The 27,426-nt window shown below is 54.0% G+C and overlaps 1 protein-coding gene across 2 annotated transcripts; it reads left to right on the forward strand.

Annotated features, from left to right (window-relative positions):
* Positions 1-5,267: 5,267 nt before the first annotated feature.
* Positions 5,268-27,384, forward strand: FAM163B (family with sequence similarity 163 member B). 2 transcript variants are annotated; one of them, XM_014257970.2, is made up of 3 exons: positions 5,268-5,505; positions 24,767-24,882; positions 24,964-27,384. In XM_014257970.2, exons 2-3 carry the CDS (start codon positions 24,790-24,792, stop codon positions 25,531-25,533), a joined length of 663 nt encoding a protein of 220 aa, XP_014113445.1. In that variant the 5' UTR covers positions 5,268-5,505; positions 24,767-24,789; the 3' UTR covers positions 25,534-27,384. The 2 variants fall into 2 exon arrangements, with proteins under 2 accessions (XP_014113445.1, XP_087921930.1); XM_088065804.1 differs by lacking the exon at positions 5,268-5,505 and adding an exon at positions 9,034-9,155.
* Positions 27,385-27,426: the final 42 nt, after the last annotated feature.

The following is a 27,426-nucleotide window of genomic DNA, read 5'->3' on the forward strand; positions in this document are numbered from 1 at the left end:
GCTGCAGGCCCTGCTGCTTGAGGTTTGTGATGGACAGCTTAGTAGAAGCACCAGTAAAGATTAGAAGTTGTGGATAAATGAGATATCCTTTGGAAAACTCAATGTGAGTTCTCTACAGGGAACGTTTGCCCTACAAACTTCTTGACAAGCTCAGGAAGCTCGAAGGGGAAGGTGTTTTCCAGGAATCTTTGGATTTCCAAGTCTGTGACAAAAAGCTCTGCCTTTTTCCCAACCTTGCCCAGATTCTCATTGAAGGATGATTCCCCCAGCACCTCCTGTATCCTGTATCCTGTATCCTGTATCCCTGTGTGCCAGCAGCCCCCCAAATCCACATCTCTGTGCAAAGGGACATGAGGGAATCCATGGTGAGCACCCTTAACCTCACCCCCCGTCTCTCCAAGCCCTTCCATGAAGCAGTGCTGCACAGGGTGACATTCCTCAGAGCCTGGTGCCTCTTGTCAGGTGCAGAGGCAGGAGCTGACGGGGTGATGTGATGGGATGTGCCAGGCAGGCCCTGCCACGGATCAGCCTGGAGACTGATGTCACTCCAGGAGCCTTGGCAGATGGAGCTGGGCATGGACTGGAGATGTCTAACAGGGCCAGGTTGGGACACTGGGTAATTCACCTGCCTGGGTTAAAAACACTGATTGAAGGAGCGGTTCCTCTCTGCTGCCTCTTTGTTAATCAGATTCATCCTTTGGCACCCTGAGGCTGTCACCTTCAAAGGCAGACACCTCTCAAGGTGGCAGATTGTCCCCAGAGCACCTTCAGCTCCTGCCTAAAGCCAAGGCAGTGGATGCAAGGGACACCAAGCAAGGTCACAGTTTGGGGAAGTTGTTGGGGCTGTGTTAAAAGCCAGGTGGTTCTGATATCGTGGGGGGCTAAAGCATGTGGAGAGAGGTGGCTGTGGAAGAGCACAAACCTTGGAATCACTGCTGTTCTCAGCAATAAAAAATCCTGCAATTAAATCCAGTGAAGGTGACTGAGATGCTGCAGAGACAGGAGGAGGCAGTGGGGACTTTTCAGGCTGCTGTCATGAATATTTGGGATCAGCTTGGAGACTGTCCAAGAGAAGGAACCTCTATAATCATGGGGAAGAGACAGAGAAAAGCACCTGGTCCCTCCATCAGGACTAGAGGGTGGCTGGCACTGTGAGCTGAGCCTCAGAGCATCCTGCTGCAGCCTCCTTCTGCAAAGCTGCACACACAGGGGTCTGTTACTGCCAGGGAGCTTAAGGTAAAAACAAACTAAAAACAAATGCCAGGGAGAAGCTGAGGAAAAGGCTCTGTCCTTAGGAATGGGAAAGGAGGGTATTTGGCAGGTGCAGGTGATGCCAAGGTTGTGTTGTCACTGTACCTGAACCCACTCCCAAGGTCTGCCAGGTGCAGGAGTTGGTTTAGAGAGCCCTAACTCTGTGTACCCTCCTGGAACAAAGCCCTGCACAAACAGTGGGATCCTTTAGCAATATTAAGAGCTCTTTTACTGCCCTATTTCAGGTGAGTGTGTATTTTATTGCATCTCTGGAGGGCCACAATCTTGGTGTGTGTCACATTCACCAACCTGAAGTTGCCAAAGGAGTTTTGAGGATAAAACCATCATCGATGGCCCCCAGGCCAGTGTGTTCCTCTGGGAATTCACACAGGGAGCTGGGCAGTGTTCCAGCAGCCCATTGCTCCCAGCAGCACCCAGATTTGGCTGTGGATTGTGCTCACGGGTCAGTCTCAGGTGGAAGATTCCTCCAGTGTCAGGAAAACCAAAGAGAAACCTGCCCTGGGCATGGAGCAAGCTGGAGGTGGAGCAAAAAAACCCTTAGAGAGCAGCCTTGGATGCTGAGTGATGGGAATACCATAAAATATTCCTGGGCAGTTTGATGCCAAGTTCTGAGTCAAAGGAGAAAAACAAGAAATTGGGGTTGCAGGAGTGGGAGTGCACACAATCACCGGAGGATTGACACTGGGAATAACCCATGGGTGGTGGTGCAGGGAAGCAGGTGAACACAACCTGAGCACTGCAAGTAAAACCCACTCATGATTTGGCTCCTGGCTGCTGCTGGGTCTGTTTATGCCACAGACTTGGCAGGCACAGGACACTTCCCAAATGTTGGGATTGATGAAAGTTGTGGCTGGCCAGCTGCCAGGTCTCGAGGCTATCAACTGGCTCCCAAACTGTGGATGTTAATTAGCACTTCCCTTCTGTAAAAATTTCTGTTGCAAAGTCTGGGAAATCAGTGTTTGTACAGCCCCTGGCACAACCAGACCACGCACACATGGAGGTCTTGTACATCAGTGCAATACAGAAATACATTATAAAAACATTTTTCTTCTTCACAAAATTCTGATCTTACCAGAATTGCACTTAGAGTAAGAAAACCTCATGTTCAAGTCCAAAAAACAAGCTCTGTGCTCACACAAGGCAGCCCAAGCATTTGCTAAGTCCTTGTTATAACATTGTTTTTCCTTGCTTCTTATCCTGGGCTCAGCTCCGTGAGAATTGCTTTGACATCTCCCTGGGAAGCGAGGAGGATGTTTATTGCAGTACCTGAGGCCAGGCATTGAAACCAAAATGAATGGGCCAAGCAGAGAACCTCCATCGTTCATATTTCTGAGCAAGGATACAGTGACAAATTGCCAGACGGTGACGTTTGACCTGCACAAGTAATAAAAAAGCTAAAATTGGTTGAGTTTTCTTTTTAAAGCACAGCTCTTCAATATCTTCTGCACGTGGTTCAAGCAACCTTGAAGAAAAACTCAACAGCAACCACAACACAGCTCAGTATTAAGTGATTTGATATAATTAAGTAACAATAGTCTTAAGCAGACCTTTTAAAGATAAACTGTGTTTTTTTCCCCTCACCTTCATTTCCTGTCATCACAGCGAGTGTTTTTCCTTTCAGATCTCTGCACAGGCTTCTGAGCTGCGTGTAAAGTGTGCTGGAATTGCTGGTGGTGATCAGTTTATTTGGGGAGCAATTAATTAAAGGCAACTGTTTCCCAGTGTATAGATTAAAGGAATGCCACCAGTGATACCATCTTGAAAAGAGCAGATGTACTGTAAAAACACTGATTATTCTCATCTCTTGAGAGGGACAGAAAAGCATCAATAGGCTGGAGCTGCTGATGAGAAAAATTAAGTTAGTTCTTGAGAAAGAGTTTCACTGCCAGGGAAATGAATGCTGCAGGACAAAAGTCACACATCCTGATGGACAGAGCCAATCCAGAGGGGTCCCTGCTGCCCGAGGGGTTTGACATCTCAGTGGCAAGAGCAAAGGATGGTGGCAGGGGATGAGGTAGAGCCTCCTGAGACACTCTGAGCATCCTCTGTGCCCCGGGAAGCTCTGCAGGGGACCAGGGACTGCAGAGCTCAGGGAGACCTGGGGCAGTCTGTGCTCCCCTGTCACACCAGCTTGAGGCTGGGGGACACCTCCATGTCTCCTGTGGTGGTGCTTCTGCAGGTTGCCCACCTGTTAGAGGAGTAATGTCCCTCCAGGATTCAGGTTTTGTCCCAAATTTTGCTTCTTTCCAGCTCTGATGGGTCATCACTACCCCAGCATGAAGGAAATCCTGTGAATCACCACTGCTGAAAATCACCACTTTGGGAAAAACTGGAGATGAGGACTCTAAGCTGAGGTTGTGCTGGAATGGGCATGGATTTGTGAAGAGAAGAGATATTCCCTATTCTGCTCATGAAACCAAAACCAGCTGAAACCTCAGCACAGCTCCTGAAAAACAAAGCAGGGAACAAACTCGTGTCACCTATAAAATGCCCTGGGGGCCGTGTGGGATCAAACAGGGAGTGCTGAGGGGTTTGCCTTGGGTTTCTCCCTGCACTGGGGATGGGGAGGGGGATTCTTTTCCTGTGCCAGCTCTGGGGTGAAGCTCTCCTGTCCAAACCAGCGCCCCTGTCTCTGTGGTGACACGGCTCTACTGTAAGGGGGTAATCCCGGTATAGAGGGGGACCCCGCTCTGTTGAGGGGTGATTGGGGTATGGAGGGGGTGACCCGGCTCTGTAGGGGGGCGGCCCGGGTCCGTAGAGGGATGACCCCTCTCTCTTTGGGGCCAACCCAGCTCTGGGGGGACTCCCCCATCTCCCAGCGCCGCTCTGCCCCTCTTGAATATCCAGAGCAGCCCCTCATCCCGGGCTGGGAGATGGGATCAGCCCCACATCCCGGGCTGGGAGATGGGATCAGCCCCTCATCCCGGGCTGGGAGGGGGGATCAGCCCCACATCCCGGGCTGGGAGGGGGGATCAGCCCCACATCCCGGGCTGGGAGATGGGATCAGCCCCTCATCCCGGGCTGGGAGGGGGGATCAGCCCCACATCCCGGGCTGGGAGGGGGGATCAGCCCCACATCCCGGGCTGGGAGATGGGATCAGCCCCTCATCCCGGGCTGGGAGATGGGATCAGCCCCACATCCCGGGCTGGGAGATGGGATCAGCCCCGCATCCCGGGCTGGGAGGGGGGATCAGCCCCACATCCCGGGCTGGGAGGGGGGATCAGCCCCTCATCCCGGGCTGGGAGATGGGATCAGCCCCTCATCCCGGGCTGGGAGATGGGATCAGCCCCACATCCCGGGCTGGGAGGGGGGATCAGCCCCTCATCCCGGGCTGGGAGGGGGGATCAGCCCCACATCCCGGGCTGGGAGGGGGATCAGCCCCACATCCCGGGCTGGGAGGGGGGATCAGCCCCACATCCCGGGCTGGGAGATGGGATCGGCCCCTCATCCCGGGCTGGGAGATGGGATCAGCCCCACATCCCGGGCTGGGAGATGGGATCAGCCCCACATCCCGGGCTGGGAGATGGGATCAGCCCCTCATCCCGGGCTGGGAGATGGGATCAGCCCCGCATCCCGCACAGCCGGGCGGGGGGCGGCGCAGCCCGTGCGGGGCCGGTTCGGGGCCGGTTCGGAGCCGGTTCGGGGCCGGTTCGGGGCCGGTGCGGGGCCGGTTCGGAGCCGGTTCGGGGCCGGTTCGGGGCCGGTTGGGGGCCGGTTCGGAGCCGGTTCGGGGCCGGTTCGGGGCCGGTGCGGGGCCCGTGCGGGGCAGGTGCGGGGCCGGTTCGGGGCCGGTTCGGAGCCGGTTCGGGGCCGGTTCGGGGCCGGTTCGGGGCCCGTGCGGGGCCGGTTCGGGGCCGGTGCGGGGCTCGGGGGCGCCGCTCGGTTCGGCCCCGCTCCCGGGCCGTCATTGGCGGCCCCGGCGGCGCTGGGAGCGGGGCGGGGGGGCGGGAGCGGCCCCCGCAGAGCCGCCGGCCCGGCCATGTGCCGACAGGGGTGGCTGCTGCCGGCTGCCTGCTCCGAGCCCGCCGCTGCAGCCCGCCTCCTCAGCCTCCTTTCTCTTTTTTAATTTGTTTGTTTGGTTTTTTTTAACCGTTATTTCATTTTTAAGAATTTTATTACTATTAATAATAATTTTTTTAATCCGTTTATTTTGGTATTGATGCTCTCCGAGCGGGAGACTCCGGGAGACGCGGTCCTCACCTGAGCGAGCCGGCCCCATTCCCCCGTTTGAAGGTAAGCGGAGCGGGAGAAGGCACCGGAGCGGGGGCTCCGCGGGACCCCCCGGCTCTGCCGGGCCCCTTCTCCGCGTCTCTGCCGGCGCTGGGGTCTCTCGCGGTGTTTTTTCCCTGTTTGCTTCGCTCCCGCCCCCGCCGCCTCTTGCCGGTGCATCCGAAACTGCCTGGGATCGGTGCTCGGGGGAGCCGGCAGCGAGCCCCGCATCCCCGGGATGCCCGCAAGGAGGGCAGCAGGTACACGATAGCCCCGGCTGCCCGGAGTGGGGCTGGGAAGGGATTTGGAGGGGGAGACGGGGTGAGGAGGGACATGGAGAACTGCACGGCATCCGCTCCCCCGTAGCCTGCCCGGAGGTATCGAGCAAGTCCCGCCGCCTCAGACCTGTGTGGAAAATACTGGGGTGCTCCAGGCTCGGTTTTCCCTCATCCCACAGCATCTTCAGAGCCTGTGAGGGATGTCGTGCAGGCACCTTTCAGGGATGGAGCGGGGAAGCTGCCCAATCCCATGCCTTTCCTGGGTGTGCAGGTCGTGTCCTTCTCTGCCCCAGGGACACCTCAACCCCCTTTGCTCACTCAGCATGGGACTGGAACTGGCTCTCTTCATTTTCTGAACATCTCACCTGGAGCCATGTGATTCACTTTGTTTCCATCTCATGTGCTGGCCCCAAAGGACATGAGAATCCCCCTCTCCATCCGATGAGTTTGTAGGACACCCCAGTCCTGGCTTAGGTAGCAAACCATCCCATTAGCTCAGACTCAGCAAAGCGGTGGCGATGGAGAGGAATGCGAGGAAGGAGGAGGCACAGTCACCTGTGGGTTGTTTTTGTCACTCTGGATCCAGCAGCCATGAAGGTCTGTGCTCTCAGAGCCACATGGATGCTGTTCAGCACATTAAAGGTAGCCTGAGGGCTCAGGGGGGCTGTGGGAGGGAGAGAGAAATCCCCCAAGGGAAGATGGCTTTTCATTCCCCCATATCGACCTCTTTCCGACAGGATTATTTATATTTGACACAACAGATCACAAAACTTGTGAGGTAGTGGGGGTGTGCTCATACTCATTAAGGTAGACCGTTTTCTGGCAGAATAAATTCAAGGTAAGAGAAGATGGCACTTTGAGGTTCAACAGATTGTCTTCCAGCCTGAAACGAGCAGCGGAATCAGCATAAAACCTAGATGGGAAAACTCAGCACTTCAGTCTGTCATGATGTATGGCTGTCATTTTAGGGAACCTGGTGAGTTATCCCAATTTTTAGTGTGCAGATGGTGCTCCTGGGCAACTTCATTTGAGCAAAAGTACCCAGTAGGATGAGATTTTCAGTCAACACATCTTGTCTTCGCAGAGGAAGCACCTAAATTATAGCGCTGTGAGGGAAAGCAGTTGACATGAATTGTGCATGAAGTGAGTGCCTGAGTTACTCACACCTGTACTGAGGCTCCTGCCCCCTTGCAATGGCTTGTGAATAACTGGAGGTTGTTTGCAGTCTCTGTGGTTGATTTTCTTCTTGCCTGAAATGAGCAGGAAGGTGCATTAGGGGCTGTCACTTGGTGAAAAGGGATTTTAAACACCTTAAAGACCATGCAGCTGTAATTAGAAGTGTAACCTCCTTCCTCTGCATGACAGGATTTCTGTGCAGGAGGATGACAGGACCTCTTAAGGAATGGTGCTGGTGTTCAGGAGAGATTAAGAACTTCAAAATCCCCTGCAAAGCTACTGATGTTGATTTATCACCGCACACTACGTCGGTTCTCGTTCAGAAAGGATGTGGGGATTTGAGGTGAAGGAAGGAAACACTGGTTCTTTTTTGGTTTATTGCCAGCAGGCACAGCTTACAAACACAAGCAGCTCTGAAATACCTGTGCCTACCTGAGCACAGCGAGTTGCAGAACATCACCAGTGATGTGGTGTCCTCGCTGTGCTCATCGCTGCTTTCCAGCAAAGCCTCGCAGATGGGTCTGGCTCTCACATCTCCTGACCCTTTCCCAATGAATCTGTGGCAGTCCCTAAACCCTTGTGGAGGTGACACAAGAGTCAAGCCTGAAGGTCTGACTGAGGGGCTTTGCCCTCTGAGGAGGATGTGTTCAGCACTGGGTAAGGGACAGGCTCGCTGTCTGTGGTTTACTGAACCAAAACCTTTCCAAATGTTTCCCACTCTGAAGCTGAAGAACACCCCTGACCCAACAGCATCCCTCAGCACCCCTCTAGGATATTTAAAAGTTTTTTCTGGGTGCCAGATTTGAAGAGATGAAGGTGCTCAATTCCCTCAGGCATTTATGTGCATCCCAGAGAGCTTCACTGCATCCTCGCAGCCTGGCAGAGTCTGTGCCAGCGACCTTTGGGATGTCAGGATGTGTCCTCAGTGCCCAGCACGTGGGGCAAGGGGTGCTTCTGCAGCTGGCCAGGCTCCAAGGGATTTGCCTGACTCAGCTTTTCCCTCTGGCTGCTCAGTGCTGGTGGAGAAGCAGGGATGGTTAGGTGCCTTGTCACTTGGCCTGTTCCAGTACCTGTGTGCCGTGTTGTCATGGATATGGATATGGATAAGGACATGGCCAGGGAAGAGGTTCTGCATGCTGGCAGGGCTCCTGCAGCCACGGCTGCTGATGCAGCTTGTGACATTGAAGAGGTGCAGGGAAGGGTTGGAGCAGAGGTGGCAGCTGTTGGGGTTGAACTTGCAGCTCATTCCCTGCCTAAATTGTGTTTTCTCCCAGGTCACTGCGTGTTATCTCCTTCTCTCCTTGTGATCTCTTAGGGTAGGAGTGGTTCCCCCTTTGCTTGAGCAAACAGCTTTTATCCCCGCAGTGCAGATGGGCAGGGGAGTGACAGGTGGGTGATGGACTCTGACCCTCTCCAGACCTTTCAGCCACATTCAGCTCACAGCCAGGACCAACCCAGACAGGACTGGGACCTCAGGAGCCTTCTAGAGCAGCCCTGGGCAGAGGGTAGCTGCAAATGTTGGGGAACAAAATTAAAGGTCAGAATAATATTTTGAAGTATCTCTGGACCTCTTTGTCCCCAGAAAGGTTAGTAACAGCCTTGACCCATTAACAGCAGTTTAGGGCAGCAGCAGGAGGACCAGGCTCCACAGAGATGTGGTTCTCAAGGTGTCAGAGACATCACTGAGGGGGGACAGGACTTGATTTAGGCCGGAACCACAGCAATGATGATTTTTGTGTCCAAGAGTACAGATTTCTCTCTGGAGCTGAGCATCAGCAGGGACAACGTTGGCTCCAGCACCTCCCTCAGCGTGAGCTCCCCTTGGCAGGACAAGGAGTGGAGACAGGACTGGAGCCAGGGGCTGGCGAGTTCTGTCACCCTCTCACTTCAGACAGAGTTTTCTCCTGCTCATTGAACAATGCCCTGTGATGGCTCAGAGCTGACATTTAACTCCACTCCCAATAATGGCACAAGACGAGCTGAGGCATCACCAGGGCAGCTCAGCCCCTGCTCACCATCTCCAGGGCTTCTCCCCCATCTCCTTCCTGCAGGACAAAAGCCACAGACCCCCCAGCGTGGATGTTTTGAGTGTGCTGAGCTTCTCTGGACAGCAACACTGATGTTCTCCTGAGCTGGAAGCTGGAAAACACGTGCCATTGTCCACCTGTCCATGAGCTGAAGGAGGGAGGGATGCAGCTCCTACACAGGGCTGAGTCAAAGGTACACACAGCTCTGCTGCCCTGGGAAATAACTCTCTGCTCCACAGCTTTTATCAAGGAGATGGAAACTTGTCATATTCTTTTTGCAAAAATATCTGACGTTATCCAAGCAATTTGCCTTTGGTGTGTTTCCAGAAATAGGCCTACGGTAGGCAGGGGTGACATCTGGATGCATTACTGTTGAGTTCAGAAACATTCAGTAAACAAGACAGGATCTATTGTTTAAAGGTTATTTCAGAAGGCTCCCAGAGACTTTTCTGGCTGTGCAATGGTGAAAGCTTTAATGGCACTGTGGTAATTGCCTTTTCTGAAGGATGTTTTGGAGGGAACTTTCCAAAAACCCAAAAGTAAGGCTCAGGCTGTCCTAGCCAGGTGAGGGACCTGATCCAACCTAAAAATGTGAGGGGGTTTACTCTTTACTTCAGTGCTGGTGGGATCAAACATGGGAAATGGCTGAAGGAAGTGCAGGCTGGGCAGCACAGATGGGAGATGCAGGGGAGCTCGCCAGCACTTCAGCAATAAAAAAAGGTCTCAGCTCAGCATAACAGGGCAGCAGGATTCACATCAGCAGGGAGGGCGAGAGAAAGAGCCCTCCCCGAGGCACTGAGGAGAAAATAAATGTCATTAGCCATGGATAAAGCAGCCTCCTCTGAGCACTTGAGGCTCTGCAGGCAGAGGGGGCTGCCAGGGGCTGCCAGGGCTCAGCGAGGCCACAGCATGAGCCGCTCGGAGCCCATGCCTGTACTCAGCATGTCCCAGAGAACTGAATAGTCTCTCTATCAAAAAAAGGAAAAGAGAATTCCTGGCAGGAGGCAAGGGTCAGCTGTCCTCCCCTCCCCTAGCCCAGGTGATGCTGCTCACGTGGAGGAAGGGACAAGCTGTGGCTCTGCTGTCACTCACTCATGTGCCCGTGCTCCTGCACGGAGCCACTGCTGGCTGCTCTCATCAGCCCCAAGGCAGGCAGAATTAATGCTCACTGATGACTTCCTGCCCCTCAGAGAGGAAATCATGTAGTGGGCTCACGTATCTTCCTGTCTCACCCGTGTTTTTCTCTGAGGGGCAGTGGGAATGAGTGAATTCCACTCAGAGGAGTCCTGGAGCCGAGCAGAGAGCTCTGCCTGCAGCAGGACCATCCTGTCCCGCTGGCTCCAGCCCTCCTGTGCCTCAGCTGCTGCTGCTGTGAGTCTGTGGCAGTGCTGCAGGGTCTCAGTGCTGGGGACAGCTGGTGGGAGCTGCTCAGCTCTCACACACCCAGCCTGCTGCCCATCCCTCCCTTTTCTGCTCACCCACTGGTGCTTCAGACCTGCCCTCCTGCTCCACAGCCCCATCCTCTTCTTCCTCCCTTTCCGAGATAACAATCACAAAATCTTCAGGTGGGGAGATAACCACGGGAAACTACCTGAAAAAGCAGGCTTTGGTGAAAAAAGCATTTTCTCCCTTTGAATTGCTACTGAAGTCCAGCTTAGGCTCTCTCAAGGCTGAGCTGGTTGGCGTCTCCTGGGGAGGGGATAAAGGAGATGATCTTGCTCGGCGGGGGATGGAGCCCTGGGCACCACCAGCTTTAGGTTTGGCTCAGAGGCCACACCGTGGCTTTGCTCTAAGTACGAGTTCACCGCAGGCTCTGAGCTGCAGAAGCTCATAAGCTCATTACATTCGGGCAGTTGCAAGTGGTGAGCAGGCTACACAGCTGGGATTTCCTCTCCTTCCTTACAATCTTAGCAAACCAGCAGGAAAAGCCCTGTGTGCATCTTTTCCTGTGCAGAGCTGTCCCTTGTTGCTGGGCTGCCTGAATGGGCTGGACCACCATGGACCAGGGTGGCCTCTTGTCCTGCCTTGTCCCCATGGAGCTGGCACCAGGCAAAGCCAGCTTCTCTCTTTACTGTGTTTGGGATTAAAGGGGGAAATCCATCAGTATAAATGCCAGAAAAGTGGCTGCCAGGGAGAGAGAAACTCCCAGATTTCTGGGCGATGGGGCTGCTTTGAAACCCTCTGGGGATCACCTCGGCCTTGTGATGGATTCCTCATCCCCCCAGCCTCTCCCCAGCTCGGATCACTTCAGCTGAACGGGATCAAAATGCCTTGAGGTTCAAAGATTCACGGGCTGTCACTGATCGCAGCAGAGGGATGTCGTGGACTTTGTTGTAGTAGAGGATACAGAGGCTCTGTCGAGGCTGGAATTTGCTGGGAGCGTGCCGGGAGCGAGGGGGATGTCACAGGGAAGCGTCAGACGAGTCCCCGGAGCGGCTGCAAAAATCACAGCTCTGCTGAGGAATCACTCACAGGCACGGCTTCCTGCGAGAAAAATAACTTACCTACAGATAGCTTTGCTCATTTCTCTTCCAAATATTCCACCTTCGCTTCTCTGGGGTGTTTGGGGTTGTGCCTGGGAAATGCTGTGGTGTTTTTCCAGGTGGCCTGCAGGGACAGTGCGGTCCCGGCTCAGAGCTCCTGTTTGGAAACCGCGTCCGCTTCCCCATTTAGGCACAGGGTGATGCTCGGGATTTGCCACGCGATTGGCATCTGGATTCCCTGCTCTCTCCGCGTGCTTTTGGCTTTAGATCCATCACGGATCTTCCTGCCTGAGCTTTGGCAAACCATTAACTCTGTCCTTTACCTGCTCCTTGCCTTCTCGGCGAGGTGACAGCGTGAGCAGGGAGGCTCTGCATCATCCCTGCAGGCAGCGATGCTCCTCCTGCCTCCCGCTTTTCCGTGCCACTCTTCACTCAACACAGCCTACAGGAGTGGCAGAGGAAAGCGGGAGGCATTTTGTGGCGATCCAAGCTGTTTCCTGGGGAGGAATTACAGCGTGGAGGCTCGGCTTGGGGGTGTCCCAGCTGAGGAGATGCACGGCCTCGCTCTCCCCATCTTCTCCCCGAGTGCAAGCAGGGATTTGCGGGCATGCTCCCGTGGAAAGGGAAGGAGGTGTCTCGGTCTGATTGGTGTTGCCTGCTGGGAAGCTAAGCCCTGGAAAGATTAGCGGTGGGATCTGGGGGAAAATAGCTCTGCTGAGAGAGTGGGAGTGGACTTGGGAGGGGAAGGATAATGAGCGCTGATTTGCGTTTGTTGTTAGGAAAATTTAGTGGGTTTATTGTTATGTTACACAAAGGAGCAACCGGGGTGATAATTCAAATTTATGGCTGTCCCATGGGCTCCTTGTGTGACTTCCTCCTTGTGCAAACAGCGACAGGCATGAGGCTGCCACTGCCTCTGCCAGGAGAGCAGAGCCATCCCCACTTCCACATCCAAATGCCTTAAAATGCTTGAAAGGTGCTTCTCAAAGCCCTCCAGGTGATGTCCCTGATCCAGCTGTCACCAAAGCCAGACTGTGCCAGAGATAAGGTCCACTCAGAGCAGGGAAAGTGCTCCTGGCTGGGGGTTGGACTTGGCGACCTTTAAAGGTCCCTTTGGTCCCACCCAAACCAGTCCGTGATTCCAAGGGCAGCTCGAGGCTCCAGCACTGGCATCGCTGAGCTCAGGCAGGAGCTCTCAGGTCTCTCCTCTTTGAAGGGAAGACCTGGTGGGCACAAGGTTGCCCAGAGGAGCTGTGGCTGCTCCTGAATCCCTGGAAGTGTCCCAAGCCAGGCTGGACAGGGCTTGGAGCAGCCTGGGACAGTGGAAGGTCCCTGCCCATGGCAGGGGATGGAACGAGAAGGACTGTAAGGTCCTTCCCAACCCAGAGCAGTCTGGGGTTCTGGGACTGTGGGATCCCCTGTGACCAGCACTGGATGGGACATCCCATGGGCAGGCCCTGCCCCCTGAGATAAAGACAAGCACAACGAGTATGAGACAGTTCCAGATGATTTTTTTTTCTGATTTGAAACACTTCAGCTTTGCTGTTTTCTTGAGAGTTATTCCTGATTCTCACAGAAGCTCGTGGGAGCAGATTCAGCCCACAGAAAGTGGAGTTTTCTTAGTTGCACCTATTTTCCCTTGTGTTTCTGGCACCACATCTTTGTTTATATTGTATTTTCAAAGAAAACAACACAGGTTACAGCAAACACAAAACAGTGATACCGATTTCGGAGAAAACAAGCGCTGATCTCACCTGGTTTCTAGGTACTGTTATAAATACTGTATATTGTTGAATGTTCAATATGACAGGCAAGGGGTTAGTCTTTAAAACACTGTCTGACTTGATGGGTAGTAAATATAAAGTGTGAAGATTACTGGGCTATGGCAGAACTGTTGACTGCAGAGGATTAGAGTTGCTCAGCCCCAGGGATGCATAAAACTGGCGCATGCTGCTGCTGATGTTTTGCTCAAAAAGTGAAGATTCCCAAAAATTAATACAGAATTGCCAGGACCTGAAATGAAAAGGGCTGTTTTGATTTGGCTGTTAACATCACCTCATTACCCAAATATCACAGGCTTGTGCAATTCCATGATAATCCCAATTCAACCAAGCAGAAGCAGCACTGAAGCATCCTGGGCTCTCAGCAGAAATTCCTGGGCTCCATTCTCTCCTCTGTCAAGCCTGGGAGCAGTGGCAGCCAGGTTAGAAGGTGTTTTTTAACCAGGCCCAGGTTTTTTAACCAGGTTTGGGACAGCAGTGAATGTGTTCCTGATTCCCAGAGGAGATTTCTGTCCTGTTGAACTCTCCAAAGGGGCATCTCCTGCAGGAACAGCTCCATCACGTTTTAAGGGGCTCTTCTGTGCCAAGGGGCACTCCCAGACACTGGGCAGGGAAGATGTTCACATTTCTACAGCTCTGGGTTTTGTAAGACCTGAACTTCAGCTCTGTGTCTGGTTTACTTTGAGGCAGGATGATAATGAAGGGCTCCATGGGGGAGGTGGCACCTGGAGAGCTCCGAAAAGAAAGCAGTGTTGTTTCAGTGAAGGTTCTGGGTTCCCAGCCCATCCCAGTTCAGCTCAGAAAATCAGCAGTTTTGCTGATTTGGTTCTGGGCTCCCAGTCCAGCACATGAACTCTGTTATTTGATATCAGAACATTCCTGCTTCCCCAGGAGTCCCAACAACCACGCTCAGGTGAAGTGAACTCACGGTGTAAGGCAAGAAAATCCGCCTGGGATTTGGGGGTGCTGTGTGAGCCTCCTTCTGCTTTCCAGGATGGATGGAAGCATTTCTGTGGGATCATCCCTGGGGGGTTCAGGGCCCTGACCCTTCCCAGGGCTGCTGTGGGTGCCTTCAGACTCTGGGTGGGATTCAGAGCATTGCTCTGAGGTTTGCTTTTCTAAGTGAAGAGCCCTGGCATTTTCTGGTCCTTTGAGGTGCTGCCAGTCAGGCACCATTCAAGCAAGGAGGGGAGAAGCTGCAGCCTGCTCAGGAAGTGCCAGCACTGAGCAGAAGCTTCTGATCACATCCATCCTTCTCACCTCACCTGCCTCAGTTTCCCACGTTTTGGTGCCTGTGGCAGCATTTCTCTGGCTGCTGGGCACGGCAAGGAGGTGGCAGATGAGGATCAGAAGCCATTGCCTCGCTCTCAAGGGCATTTCCAGCATCAAGGAGTCATTTCAAAGGCAGGGCTGGTGTTGTCCCCATGCTGACGAGGGGCAAGAAGATCCCTCACACGTGTTCTCCTTTCAGAAAGATGCTATCCCTGGGAGCAGTCGATACTTCAAACACTTGATCCCAGCAGTTCCCAGCCCACATGGGCTTGAGCAGAGCAATTTGTGTGAAGGTTTTTCTCTGTTTTTTTATTCTCCTAATGAGGGTTTTCAGCTGAGCTGGGTGAGTTCCTTTATCTTTTCCGCTTGTTCACTTAGGATTTTGTTGTGGGGTTGATGTTTTGAGTTTTTTGGGGTTTTTTTCTCTGAGTTAAATCTTTCCCTCTCTCATCTCCCAGGAAAAGCTGTAACAAAATTAAAGTGAGGAAAAAAGGGAAAATTTACTGGAACTGCTTCATGGTGAGTTACCAAGAATCTGAAAATTACCCTCTCAGACGGTCTGTATTAATTCCCTGATGCAGCAATGATAAATCCTTATTAAGGAGGATAACATAAGGAGATTTTACTGCCTGTAGAAAAACTCCAGGGTGCAAACAAGGAGGAAGTCAATCTCCCTCTTGTTCATGATCCCTGCAAGTGTCCAAGGGGAGGTTTTAAGGGGCTTGGAGCAACCAGGGACAGTGAAAGGTGTTCCCCCCATGGGAGGGGGTGGAATGAGGCAAAATTCAAAGTCCCTCCAACTCAAGCCAGTCTGGAATTTTGTGGTTCTGTGATCACTTTGCAAATGCAGGTGTGACAGTGCTGACACCAGCCCTAAGGGGGTGACATTACACTGAACAAAGGACAGGGAGGGGAAGGCAGGTGCTGTGGGCAGTGCCTCTGCCCTAAACCTCTGCCCTCCCCTGCCTGCAGCAGCTCCCCGAGTCCCTGGGGTCCAGCCCTGGGAGCACCAGGCAGACAGGAATTTAAAGGCAGCAGTTTTTTGGCTCTGCCCATGTCCAGCAGCCTGAAGATTCCTCTCGCTCACTGTGTAATGAGTGAGGGGCTCCTTCCCTCCCCACCCCAAACGCAGCTCACGCCCTGCCCCAGCACCAGGGCAGGGAACGTGTGCCAAAGCCCAGTCCTTAACATTTATGTGTTATTTCCAAGATCCCTGAGCTCCCCCTCTCTTCTCCTCTTCTTTATTCATGCACCACGCTGCCTTGCTGGGCTGGAGTGGGAAAAAACACTCTGCTTGTGCCTCATTACAGGGCTTGAGCCAGAGCGATGTAAAGCTGTAGCTATGGAAACTCCCAACCCTTTTTTCTGGTGGTTTTTTTTTGTTTGTTTGTTTTTGGGTTTTTTTTTTTGAGAGCAGCAACGTATTTCTCTTTGGAGATCCCAGTCAGGACTGCCTGCAGCACCCAGGGAGTCCCCTGGTGTCACACAGCAGCAGCAGGAGTTGGAAGCACAGAGCCAGGTCTGTGTCCCCAAGGAGAGGAGGGGGACTGAGGAGGAAAAAGTGGCTTGCATGGAGAGCCAGGGCCCAGGACAGCTCAGGGATGCTGGGGGGAACAGTGTGATGCTGATGGAGATGTCACCAGCTGCCAGACACCCACCCACAGCTGGCAGGGGTGGGCAGGGACAAGAGGGGTGCTGCTCCATGTGTTGGTGCCTGGCTGGAGGGTGTACCTGGATCTCTCAGGTTTCTGGCCTTTATTTTAAAAGAGCTCCCTGTATCCCAGCCTGGATCAATGACTCCTGAGCAAAGGGAAGCAGGATGTGCATCTTGCAAAGACTTTAATCTGCTGAGGATCTTCCTATCCCATGGAGCCATGCTCACACCCCTTGGAAATGCAGAGCTGTTGGATTTCCTTCTTGCTGGCAATGTTCACTGGACGTGCCCTTCCTCCCCAGCCTGATGGATGGCTCAGCAGCAGCTCGGGATCGATGGTCCTACACCTCCAGGGACATCTGTGGGGTCACCGGGGCAGGGGTAGGCTCATCCTCCCCAGACACTGCTGTGGGGCTTGCTGGAGCCTGGAGCTGCTCCCAGCTCGCTGCTCACCCAGTGCCTGGCCAGGTGGAAGCCACCTAATCTGGAATTGCCTGGAATTCAATGGATTTCAGGCAATCCGGCTTGAAAAGCAGAGCCATGACCGACTTCCCTGTCTGGAAAATGGGTGTTGGAGTAGCAACACTTCCCCTGATGGGCATGGCATTGCCAGAGCCAGAGAGCCAGGGGTCCTGGGGTGAGCCAGGGGTGCTGGGGTGAGGCAGGGGTGCTGGGGTGAGGCAGGGGTGCTGGGGTGAGCCAGAGGTGCTGGGGTGAGCCAGAGGTGCTGGGGTGAGGCAGGGCTGTATCCCAGCTGTGCAGGGAGGCTGAAGGTGTAGCTGGAGCTGGCTGCTGGCACACTGTGGCCAGGCAGGGCTCTGTGTGGCTTTGGCCCTGCCTGAAGCAGAAGCCAAAAGGTGCAAACGAGCTCTGGAGCATGCAGGGATTCTATTAGCACAGGCCTGGATGGCAGCAGAGGTGACTCAGTCCATGATTTCCCACAAGGATGATTCTCCAGTGATTCTCCATGCAGACACTGGCATGTCCAGAGCCACAAATCCCAGGAGCAAAAGCAGCCACTGGCAGGAGTCACAGGGAGAGCTGCTGCTTCTGCTGCTCTGCATGGCCATCAGAGGGTACCAGGACCTTGCTGTCCCTCTGTGCATTGTCCCTGGCCTGTAAATCCTTGTTCCCAGGACCATTGTGGATGGGAGTGCTGATTCCATCCCAGCTGCAGTGCTAATGCCCCCGGGAGCAGGAGGCAGCTCCAGCTCCCAGCCAGGGCTGTCATCAGCTGAGAGCTTGCCTGGTGACTCTGTGTGAGTGTTTTCCCATCCTCATGGCCCAGCAGTCCTGTCTGAGCCATGAAACCCCGTTCTTGAGGCGTTTCCTGGGAGGTGGGACAGCAGGAATGTTGGAGTGAGCCATTGGTGTCAGACACCAGCTCCCACAGAGCTCTTGGGGCAGCAGCTTCTGGTGTTCAGCGTGAGGAGCTTTCAAAATCCATGTGAATGGAGAAATTCTGGAAAGAGCCACTCTTTCAGAAGAAAAAACTTCCTTTTTTTCCACTTTTGCTGCATTGGTTCAGCAGTGTTTTCTGACAATTAAGGCTTTTTGATCTCTGTGACTGTGCCTATCTGGGGGACTGCAGCGAGCTCTGCTGTGAGATGGTGGGGAGCGAGCACTGCCTGTTCAGTGAATGCAGCAAGAAAAACTCATCAGGAGTAAGGTTTATATTTGGTTCTCAATGAGCTTTTCAGGCCAAGGAACGTTTCCAGCCTGCAAAACTGCCTTGCTGGGAGAAAACCCTGGGCTGGGCAGCGGGTGCTCCCCCTTCCCTGGCCTTTTTCCCCTCAGCAATGATTGCAGCACCTTATCTCAGTCTGCTAATTCCCAAACCTGCCCTCTCTAATGTTTTGTATCTCAAGCTGCCTAAGCCATTACTCAAGAGGTGATTAAATGATGCAGGGTGGAAAGACAGCACATCTTTATTTATGTTTATTATTATTATTATTGTTTTTTATTGTTTGAAGGAGTTTAGGCTGTTTATGTGTGTTTGGGCCTGCTTCCCAGCTGATGGATGGAAATAATTCCTGGTGCTTAAGCAGAGTGGGATTGTTTGGGCAGTGAAAGGTGGGACTGGGGAGGGTAAAACCCTCTGGAGTGGTTTGCCAGCAGCTCTGAAATCAAGACAGAGCCTGGCTGGTTGTGAGCTCCCACTGTGACAGCTCAGACCTGAGTCCATCACTGCTGCACCAGTTCCTTGGGCCTGGAGTTTTGGATTTACCTGTCCTGTACTGATGCCAGTGTACTGGTGGGCAGCTCACTGGCATCCCTCTGGAAGTCTCCAGCATCCCTGCCTTTATCACCAGCACTCAATGTCACCAGCATTCCTCTCGATGTCACCAAGGCCCCTGCAGATGCTCTCAGGATGTGGCTGTTCATTTTCACAGAGGGGCAGAGCAGGGTGGGCACTTCATCAATGCTGAGGTGTCCACAGTCACCTTCCCCAGTCACTCTGGAATGAGCAGCTCCTTCAGGATGGCATTCCCAAGGGCAGCATCCAGGTGATTGAGAGATTCCCCCATCCCTCCCCAGCAGCACAGCCTCCCTCTCTCTCCACGGAGCATCTGCAGTCATTGAAATTCCTGCCTGGCATTGTGCTTAGTAAGCCTTCACGCCACTTTGATGAGATGTGCAAATATTATTTCTGTGAGGCGTGATTTGCTTGTGCTCAATGCCATTAGTGCCTCATTACTGCAGAGCACACATTCCCTCTCTGCCTGCTGGGATGGGCAATCCCTGCATCCGAGGAAACCTGAAGTGTGCTGGAAACTCAGACTAAGAGTTTAAAAACTGGTGGGAGAGGATCCCTGATTCTGCCATGAACTTCTGCTGTTTTCAAGCTTCAGGAAACCCCACAGCTTGAAGTGGTTTTGCTGTAGGATGGATCTCCAGAATAGCCTGAGCCTCCTCTGCTGGGTTTTGTTGTCAGTGAGCTGTTGTCACACAGGAATCCAGCCTGGCTGCTCTTGGCAGGCTGTGGGGGTCACACCTGATGACCTTTAAAGCTGCCTTTGACCCAAAATACGGTGACAGGGACAGGTTACCCCTGTACCAGTGACGGTGACTTCTCTAGCTGGCTTTAAGTCAGGTAAAGGCTCTAAGGCCACCAGAAGGGGACAAGTGGATGTGGAATGTTTTGTTCTCTGTTCTGTTTGCTGTTAAAAGCCCATGACAGTGTTACAGGCATCTCCCAGCTGGTGGAGCTCTCTCTTGATGTGCCACAGGCTGACAGAATTCCTTCTTATTCCAGGGAACATCAATAGTGGTACCTTTCAGGGTAGGGACAGCCCCTCCTGAGTGCAGGAGCTGCTCTGCCAAGGGCGGTGTGAGAAGAGTCCTGTTGGATGCAGGTGGGAATATGGGACTGCTGGGATCTCTGAGCCATCTCCAGCACCCAGGAGGACCCATCTGCTCTGGATGAGCCTGGGAATTTGTGAGTAGCACTCTCTCAACAGGGCACAACAGAGAGCAAAGTTCCCTCTGCTCATAAAATATTCAAAACCCCTTGGAGCACGGAGTGCCTGGAGATGGGGTTTCCCATGGGGACAGCACTGGTGCTGGGATGGGCAAGCATGGAATGATGAGATGTGTCTCCTTGTGTTGAGGAGGCCTTGTTAAAGCCAGGGGTCTGCAGTGGCCCAGCCCCCACGTGCCCTTCCCCAGCCCAGCCTGTGTGTGTAAATCCCTGATGGAACATCAGCCCCCAGGCTGGGAATGCTGCCCTCAGGAGGGGACAGGGAGCACGCTGGACTGGTGCAGACCCTCTGCTTGAAGTGTTTTTCATCTGGAAAACCACGTTCCGGCCCGTGCTTCTGGCAGCTGCCCTGTCCGCTGGCTCCAGCAGTGCAAAGTCTTCTGCTGGCACCTTGCCCGGCACTTCCCAGAGCCCAGCTCTCATTCATTGACTGGGTAGGATTACAGGAGCTGGGGGAAATGCACGAGGAAGGCTGGATTTGCCACCAAACCGCTGCTGGCTCCTGGTTTATTTGCTGTTTTCCCACCTCCCAGGCCGGTGGCAGTGGCTTTCCTTCCCCCCGATGCTCTCTGGTGTTTACCTTTGGGCAGAGCTGTGGTGTTTATGGAGCTCCAGAGGTGTGTAAGCCAGGCTTATCCTGAACTTTACAGCATCAAGGGCTCAGATCCAGTCTGCTCTGCCCTGGACACTTTATTACAGTGGGATTTCTTGTTATTCTGATTCAAGGTCCTGAATGCTGTCTGCACCTGAGTCCAGGACAGAAAGCAGCAAGGCAAAGCAGCTGGCTTAGGGCAGTGGCATCTTGGACAGCCAGCACCGCTCACATGCTCTCCTGCTCCCCTGGCATCGTGCTGAGCTCTTTATCTTCTGGGGCAGGGCCTGATCAGCAGTGTCAGTGCCAGGATCCACATGGATGAGCTGGGAAGCGGCTGCATTGCCCAGCCAGGGCAGGACCTGCAGTGCTCCTCTCCCTGCACCACATAGAGTCACATTTGTACAGCCCCTGACACCCAATTTCCACTCAGAACTTAAATCTCCCCACCCTCATCATCGCCCCACTGAGGTCTCTCCCCTGGGTCTTTGCCCTGAGTGACCCAATGGGCTGGTCCCCTGCCACCAGCCCAGCTGGGGTCAGCCTGGGGGCTGTCCCAGGGTCAGTGTCCCCTCAGGGGCCATCCCGGGTGCTGGAGGACACCCACGCATGGCAGCGCTCGGTGCACAAACAGCTTGTCCAAGCACAGAGCGGAGCCAGGGATGTGCTGGTGCAGAGCAGAGCCAAGACAGACAGGATGGTGTCACTTCAGGACACGGCTCTGGCCTCCTCTGCTCCCTGCTGAGGGTGGGATGCATGTTTCTCCTTTTTTCTCCTTTCCTTTCTCCATCTTGGCCATTTGGACATGCCAAGACCCTGCACAAACTGTGAGCGAGGGGCAGGGTCTCATGGCAAGGTTTGAGCTGAGTGTCCCTTGAGCAGAGAGTGTTTCTGCCTGTTTTTATCCCTGTGTGTTCATTGGGGTGGGGTCTCAGCTCTTGCCTGCTCCGGTGTGGGCACAGGGTGGGATCAACCCTGCCAGCACTCACGTCTGTGCTGCCACTTGGCATTTTGTACCCAGTCTGGCTGTTTTGTCTGAATCTCCAGCTCCTGGAGACAGGTGAATAAGGGTAATTCTCACATTTTGTGTTGAACAGAAAGCTGTGCTGCCTCTGGCTGCAGAGGAAGCCGCTCCCAGGGCTGCTGGGGAATGCAGTAGCAGTACAGAGGGACAAGCTTTAGGATACAGCTCTTTGCATGTAAGACACGATCTCCTTGTGCAGGCACAGCTTCAGCAGGACCAGCATTCCCTTTTTTTAACCACTTGCCATGGCAGCACTTCCAGCTGGTACAAAACTCTTTGCAGTGACTTTGTTGCTCTGCAGATGGGAGTCGGGGTGGGATGGAACAGCTGAAAGCCTCATTTGTTTAATTGTCCTAAAGATTATTCTTAATACCTATGAACCCTTGGCTTAACTGAGTGCTTAGAGGAACCATGGAGCAGTCTTCTTTTCCATCCCCAGGTCTCCTTCTCCCCCAGCTTCAGCAGGCAGAATGAGGCCAGTCTACATGAGCCCTCCTGGACCTGGAGCTCAGCTTTGCAGAGCCGGGTATTTGCTGGAGCCTTGGGCTGGGCCCCAGCTGCTCGGAAGCCTTCCTCCTACGCAGCCCTCCCAAGAGGCAGCGGCTGCATGGAGCCAGGCGCAGCTGTGAGCAGCCTCTCCCCTCTCTGGGCACTCGTGGTGGTCCTGGGGCCGTGCTCAAGATGCTGGGGAGGTGGAAAGAGGATGATTTCTTATCCCACCCCCATTCTCTGTTGTTCATGAGAAGCTTCCCCCAGCCTCTGGGTTGGGCTGGGAAGGTCGGGCAGCTCCTCGTGGCAGTGCCCAAGGGAAGACAGGAGCAGAGGCTGAGGCAGACCCAGCCCTTAGTGAAGAGTTCAGCCTCAAAATCCACATCCTCAGCCATGGCTGGGACACACAAAAGCAGGCAGGTGGCACAGGCTTGTGTCTAAAACCAAACAGCTCCTGCAGGACCTGCATCTGGGAATTGTGAACTGCTTTTGGTTTGTAGAAGTACAACCTGTTATTTTCACTCTGAGGAAGGAGGAGTCCTGCATCGAGCCCTGCTCCCAGTAACCCCCAGGGCCTCCATCCCCTGTCACCCCATGGCACAGGGGACCACAGCAAAGGGCAGCTGGGCTGGGGGCAAACAGCCCCTTCCTGCTGTCTGGCAGGGATGAATGACGTGCTGGGGGCTGAATTTGGATGGATTCAGACATCCTTGGTTGCTGGAAGGCTCCTAACGCTGGAGGAAGGAGCCGAGGTCTCCTGGGACTGAGTCTCCTGTGCCTGCATTCCTCAGACCTGGGCTCCTGCATACCTTCTCCAAGACCACAGCGGAGTTGCAAAGCACTTCCTTTTACCGGGATATTTATTGCTAAATATATGAATCTGGGAGCCTGTGGAGCGTGAAATTAGGAACAAATGTAAAAAGGAGGTCTAGACAGGAATTGTTCAGCTTATGGGCCTCTGCTTTCCTCCCCCTTTGCACGCTGGAGGGTTTCAAGCTTCCAGGTATGCGGCTTTAATCAGAGAAGTATGTTTGGGGAGGGGAAAAGAGAGAAATGCAAAAGGTCCAGCTCCGGAGGGAGCAGTGGCTACGATGCCACGTCTGGCTGGACGGGAACCGTGCAAATTGGCTCAGCGCAAGCCTGGCTTGTGCCCCGGGGCTTTAATTAATGGGTGGGAAAGCTGGAGAGCCCTCCCTGGCAGAGATCTGCCTGCCACCTCCCATCGTGGGCCGGCAGGGAGATGCTGATGCTCTGTGATGGGTGCTCTCTTTCCCGGGAGCCTGCAGTGGCTGCCCCAGAGCCAGGGATTGCACAGGACCCAGGGATGGGCATTTCCAGCTGGCACCTTGTCCAGCCAGGCACCTCTATCCCTCTTTAAACAGCAGCCAAAGCTTCTAAATCACTAATGCATTGTTTGCAAACCCTTCCCGTGGCTGTGTTGCTCCCCCTGAGCCTCCTCAGGGCTTTTTCCCCTAGGAACGAGGGCAGGATTTGGCCCAGCTCTTGCCCTGTGTCCGCAAGGTATGAGAAGCTGTGGAGCTGTCGGGATAAATTCCCTTCCCTTCTCTGGAGCTGCTCAGCAGCAACATAAAACGTGACACTGCTTTATCCATTCACCACTCACCCAACTTTAGCAGGACATTAAGTGCCTGAAAATATGGCACGGGTTTGTTTTTTCTGGAAGCAGTTTAAATCCCTGACAGATACAGTTGCTTTTCCTCTGGTGCTGAAGTAATTTGGGGCTGGGGTGGCTGGTTTTTGGTTTAACCTGATAGCACGAGCTGGGAGCCAGCTTTGTTAAAGCACTTGTTGAGTAGGTGGTCAGGGTATAATTTCTCCCTTAATATATGTCGTTCCTCCTGTTCCCAGCCCAAACTAAAATGTTGCTGGAGCTTAATTTGTGCCAGTTTTAGTGCCACTGTCCTGTAGCTGCTGGCAGGTGTGAGCAGGCAGCTGCTCTCTCCCCAGCATCCTTCCTGGGGCAAAAAGCTGTGTCTTACCCTGGGCGGGAGAGGAATTCCAGGCCTGCCATGAGCATTCAAGGGAGGGATGCTGAGAGCAAGTCCTGTGCTGGTGTTGCAGGGCTCGTGATGTGCATGACACACAACATCTGCCCTCTGGGTGAGCCCAGCAGGGACAGGAACGGGGACAGGGACAGGGACAGGGACAAGAACAGGGACAGGGACAAGAACAGGGACAGGGACAAGAACAGGGACAGGGACAGGGACAGGGACCTTCTGGTGCTCCCAGTGCTGTGCCAGATCCCAAGGGGCATTCCAGAGAGAGAAGGGTGCTGGTGGTACCCCAAAACACAAGCATGGTGGCCAAGCTGAGCCACAGCATCTCTGGGATATCCAGTGCCCTCTCTCCCAGCCACAGCTCACCTGGGGCTGTCAAACATCATCCTGGGGTGCCCCCACAGCCCCCAGACACTGTGGCTTGGCCATGGCGAAGTGGAGGGTCCTGGTGGTGCCTCATTCGGGTCCTGGTCTCAGGCAGGGCAGCACCCACTCTCTGCAGTCATTAAAGGCTCACTTAGCAGCTCTGGTTATTCCAAATTTAAAAACCACATTGTTTTCATGGGGAAAATGGATTATAGGCTCAGAGAAAAATGAGTGCAGATCAGAAATCCTTATTGCAAGGCTCCTTCTCCCATCACTGAAGCATTCTGCCACCAGGTAGGAGCCAGGAGAATGCCCTTGGTGCCTGGTGTTACCTCCTTTGACTCGCCCTCCTGAGGGCAGAACAGGCAGATATGACCCCAGAGCTGCTTCTCACTCAATCTCTCACCCACTGCATGAAGCATTTTTAACCCCTGCACCTGTAAGGTGATATTTTTGGTATTTTTGGGGGGATGGGGACTCCCTGGTGACTTCCCACAGGTGCCCAGTGCAGGGGTCTGGCCTGATTCTGCCCTTCCGAGCCCTCCTGGCTTTTAGCCCACTTCAGGGGGGGTTGAGCAGAGAGTTTGGGGCTCTGCAGCCCAGCCCCTCACTGCATCCCCTCAACCCTGCACTCAATTTTTCAGGCTGTTAATGGAGAAGAGGGCGGATGACAGCCGGGACCGTGGTCATCACAGGTGGAATATTAGCGACTGTCATTTTACTCTGTATCATCGCCGTCCTCTGCTACTGTAGGCTCCAGGTAAGGCCGGGGCATGCTGCTGCGGGGAGGGCTGAGGGGCTGGGAGCTTTGGGGGTGCCAGCTGAGCCCCTCCCGTTTCAGTACTACTGCTGCAAGAAGGATGAATCCGAGGAGGACGAGGAGGAGCCCGACTTCGCCGTGCACTCGCACATCCCTCCGCTGCACTGCAACCGCAACGTAGTGCTGACCAACGGGCCCTCCCTCTACTCCTCATCCCCCTTCACCAAAAAATCAACCCAGAGCCGGCCCAGCTGCCCCAGCTGTGCTCCCTACGAGCCCCCCACCTCATTCCTCCAAGAGCCCCCCACCTCCTTCCTCCAGGAGTCCCCCACCTCGTTCCTCCAAGAACCCGCCACCTCTTTCCTCCAAGAATCTCCTACCTCTTTCCTCCAAGAACCCTCCGCCTCGTTCCTCCAAGAATCCCCCACCTCATTCCTCCAGGAGCCCCCCACCTCATTCCTGCAGGAGCCCCCCACCTTCTTCCTGCAGGAGCCCCCCGAGGAGCTGCACAACGGGGGTGACAGGGTGAGCTACAAGACGGTGAGCCAGGAGGATCTGGCGCTGCCGGGCCTGCAGGCCCTCAACCCCAACCGGCTCTCGGCCATGAGGGAGGCGTTCTCCCGCAGCCGCAGCATCAGCACCGACGTGTGAGCAGCCCCCTGCCCACCCAGCCCCCAGGGGCTTCGGGGAGGACAGGTTGGGATTGGTGGAGGAGTTTTGAAAAGGGGGGAAAAAAACAACACCTAAAATAAGTTGGTTTTTTTTTTTGTTTTTTTTGACGGGTTTGGGCTAGTGGAAGAGTTTTGAAAAGGGGGGGAAAAAAAACCCAACTGAAAAAAGGTTTTTTTGGAGTGGTTGGGATTCGTGGAGGAGTTTTGAAAAGTGGGGGGGGAAAAGAACCCAAAAGAACAAAAAAAAAATTGATGTGAATGTATTTCTACGGGCCGGTGGTGTAAAGGGGGAGCAGAGCAACCCCAAAAGGGGAGCACGGGGTTGCAGCTGGAACGGGAGGTTTCCCAGTGCTGCGCTGCTTGCTTTTTCCTTTTATAAAGAGGATTTTGATATTGATCATTCTTTTCTATGGAGGAGTTGCCCCTCCTCACCATTCAGCCGGGGGATGATGAGCGAATGATGGGGCTCGTGGGTGGCTGAAAATGGCTCGTGCTGCAGGTCAGCAGCCCCAGGATGCCCTGAAATATCCTCTAGCAAAGCAAGGCTGTCACTGCACAGCCCTGCACCATTCCCAGCCCACCCCTCTCCTCCAGCCAGGCTGCCAAGCACAATCCCCCCAGGGTTAGGATGGTGGCTGGGCCTGGCCCTGGAACCCCCCAGAGTGGCCTCATGGACCCCCTGAAGGAGCTGGGCTGCATTCCTTGGCTATGGGAATTCCACATGGCACTTTGGGATGCAGGAATATCCCTCTGGATAATCAGAAGCCCTGCCCCAAGTAATGCCATCCCCAGCTTCTGACTGAGGGCTCCATGGCACCGTGTGTGTGCCCACCCCTTGCATGCACATTTTTACGTACATTTATTCGTTTGGGAGGGCTTTTCTAAACAAAAAGAAAAGAAAAAAAGACACTTTCCTCCCACCCAGGATAGTGTCAAACACTTTTAAATTCAGTCAAAACCTCCAATTTGCATTTTCCATTGATCCATTTCCCATGGCCGGGCAGCCTGGCTGTGGCACCAGCTCTGTCCCATGCTGGATCCAGCAGGGAGTGCCCTGGCAGAGCAGCAGGCACAGAGCTGGTCCCTGAGCATGTCCCTCTGCACCAGATGTGCTGCACAGGAGCCCTTGGGCTTACTCAGAGATTTAGGAGAGGAACTGCAGCACTGAGGGGACTCCTGCTCTGGTTTCTCTCCGTTCCTCCCTCCGACCTCGCCAGACTCCATGTGACAGAACACCCTGTTTCTCCTGGACTGGGCATTATTCAGGTTAAAAGCATCACCTGGGGATGGCTGGTGAGGATGGACTGGCTGCACAGAGACTCTGACGGCCTCAGCGCTGTGCCCCAGGGGGATTTTCCTTTTTAAAGATGTTCTGGGAAGAAGCAGCCGTGGCTCCAGCCCCCTGGGCCCATGGACACTGCTCACAGCCCAGCTGGATATTTTACTTTGAACCACGAGAGCTTTTAATTCCACAGGAAACCTTTTGAAGTACAAGTCAGTCTTTGCAAATGAGTATCTTTGACTTTCTGGGGGGGTTCTGTTTGGGGTGGGGAGGGCTGGGGTTGGTTTCGTACGTGTTTAATATTCCAGGCTCGGTCCCTGTGGCCCAGCACAAGCCCTCTGCTCCGGAGGGATGCAGCCACTCAGACCATGCTCCCATGTACAGTTCTCACTGGGGTTTGTTTCCATGCCTTGAGTCCTTCTTTCCCCATTTTTCGTGATTTCTCCTACCAGCCTTCCTTTCCTCCTTTTTTACCTTGTTTCTTTCCCTTGTAGCTTGGAAATTCAGCAAACGGTTGGCTTTCACTAACCCTCACCTGGTGATCTGTTGTACAGGACTTTGGGAACCTCAGATTTGAGGAGGGAAAAAGTC

The sequence above is a fragment of the Pseudopodoces humilis genome, chromosome 22 (assembly GCF_049639895.1).
Source record: "Pseudopodoces humilis isolate 2021_Gansu_Grassland_sample_001 chromosome 22, ASM4963989v1, whole genome shotgun sequence".
Classification (NCBI taxonomy): domain Eukaryota; kingdom Metazoa; phylum Chordata; class Aves; order Passeriformes; family Paridae; genus Pseudopodoces; species Pseudopodoces humilis.

What these genes read in the sequence shown, in the direction of transcription:
- FAM163B (XM_014257970.2), top strand. Translation starts at nt 24,790, where the DNA reads ATGACAGCCGGGACCGTGGTCATCACAGGTGGAATATTAGCGACTGTC. An exon ending in TCTGCTACTGTAGGCTCCAG is followed by an intron (nt 24,883 to 24,963) that starts GTAAGGCCGGGG and finishes CTCCCGTTTCAG; the next exon opens with TACTACTGCTGCAAGAAGGA.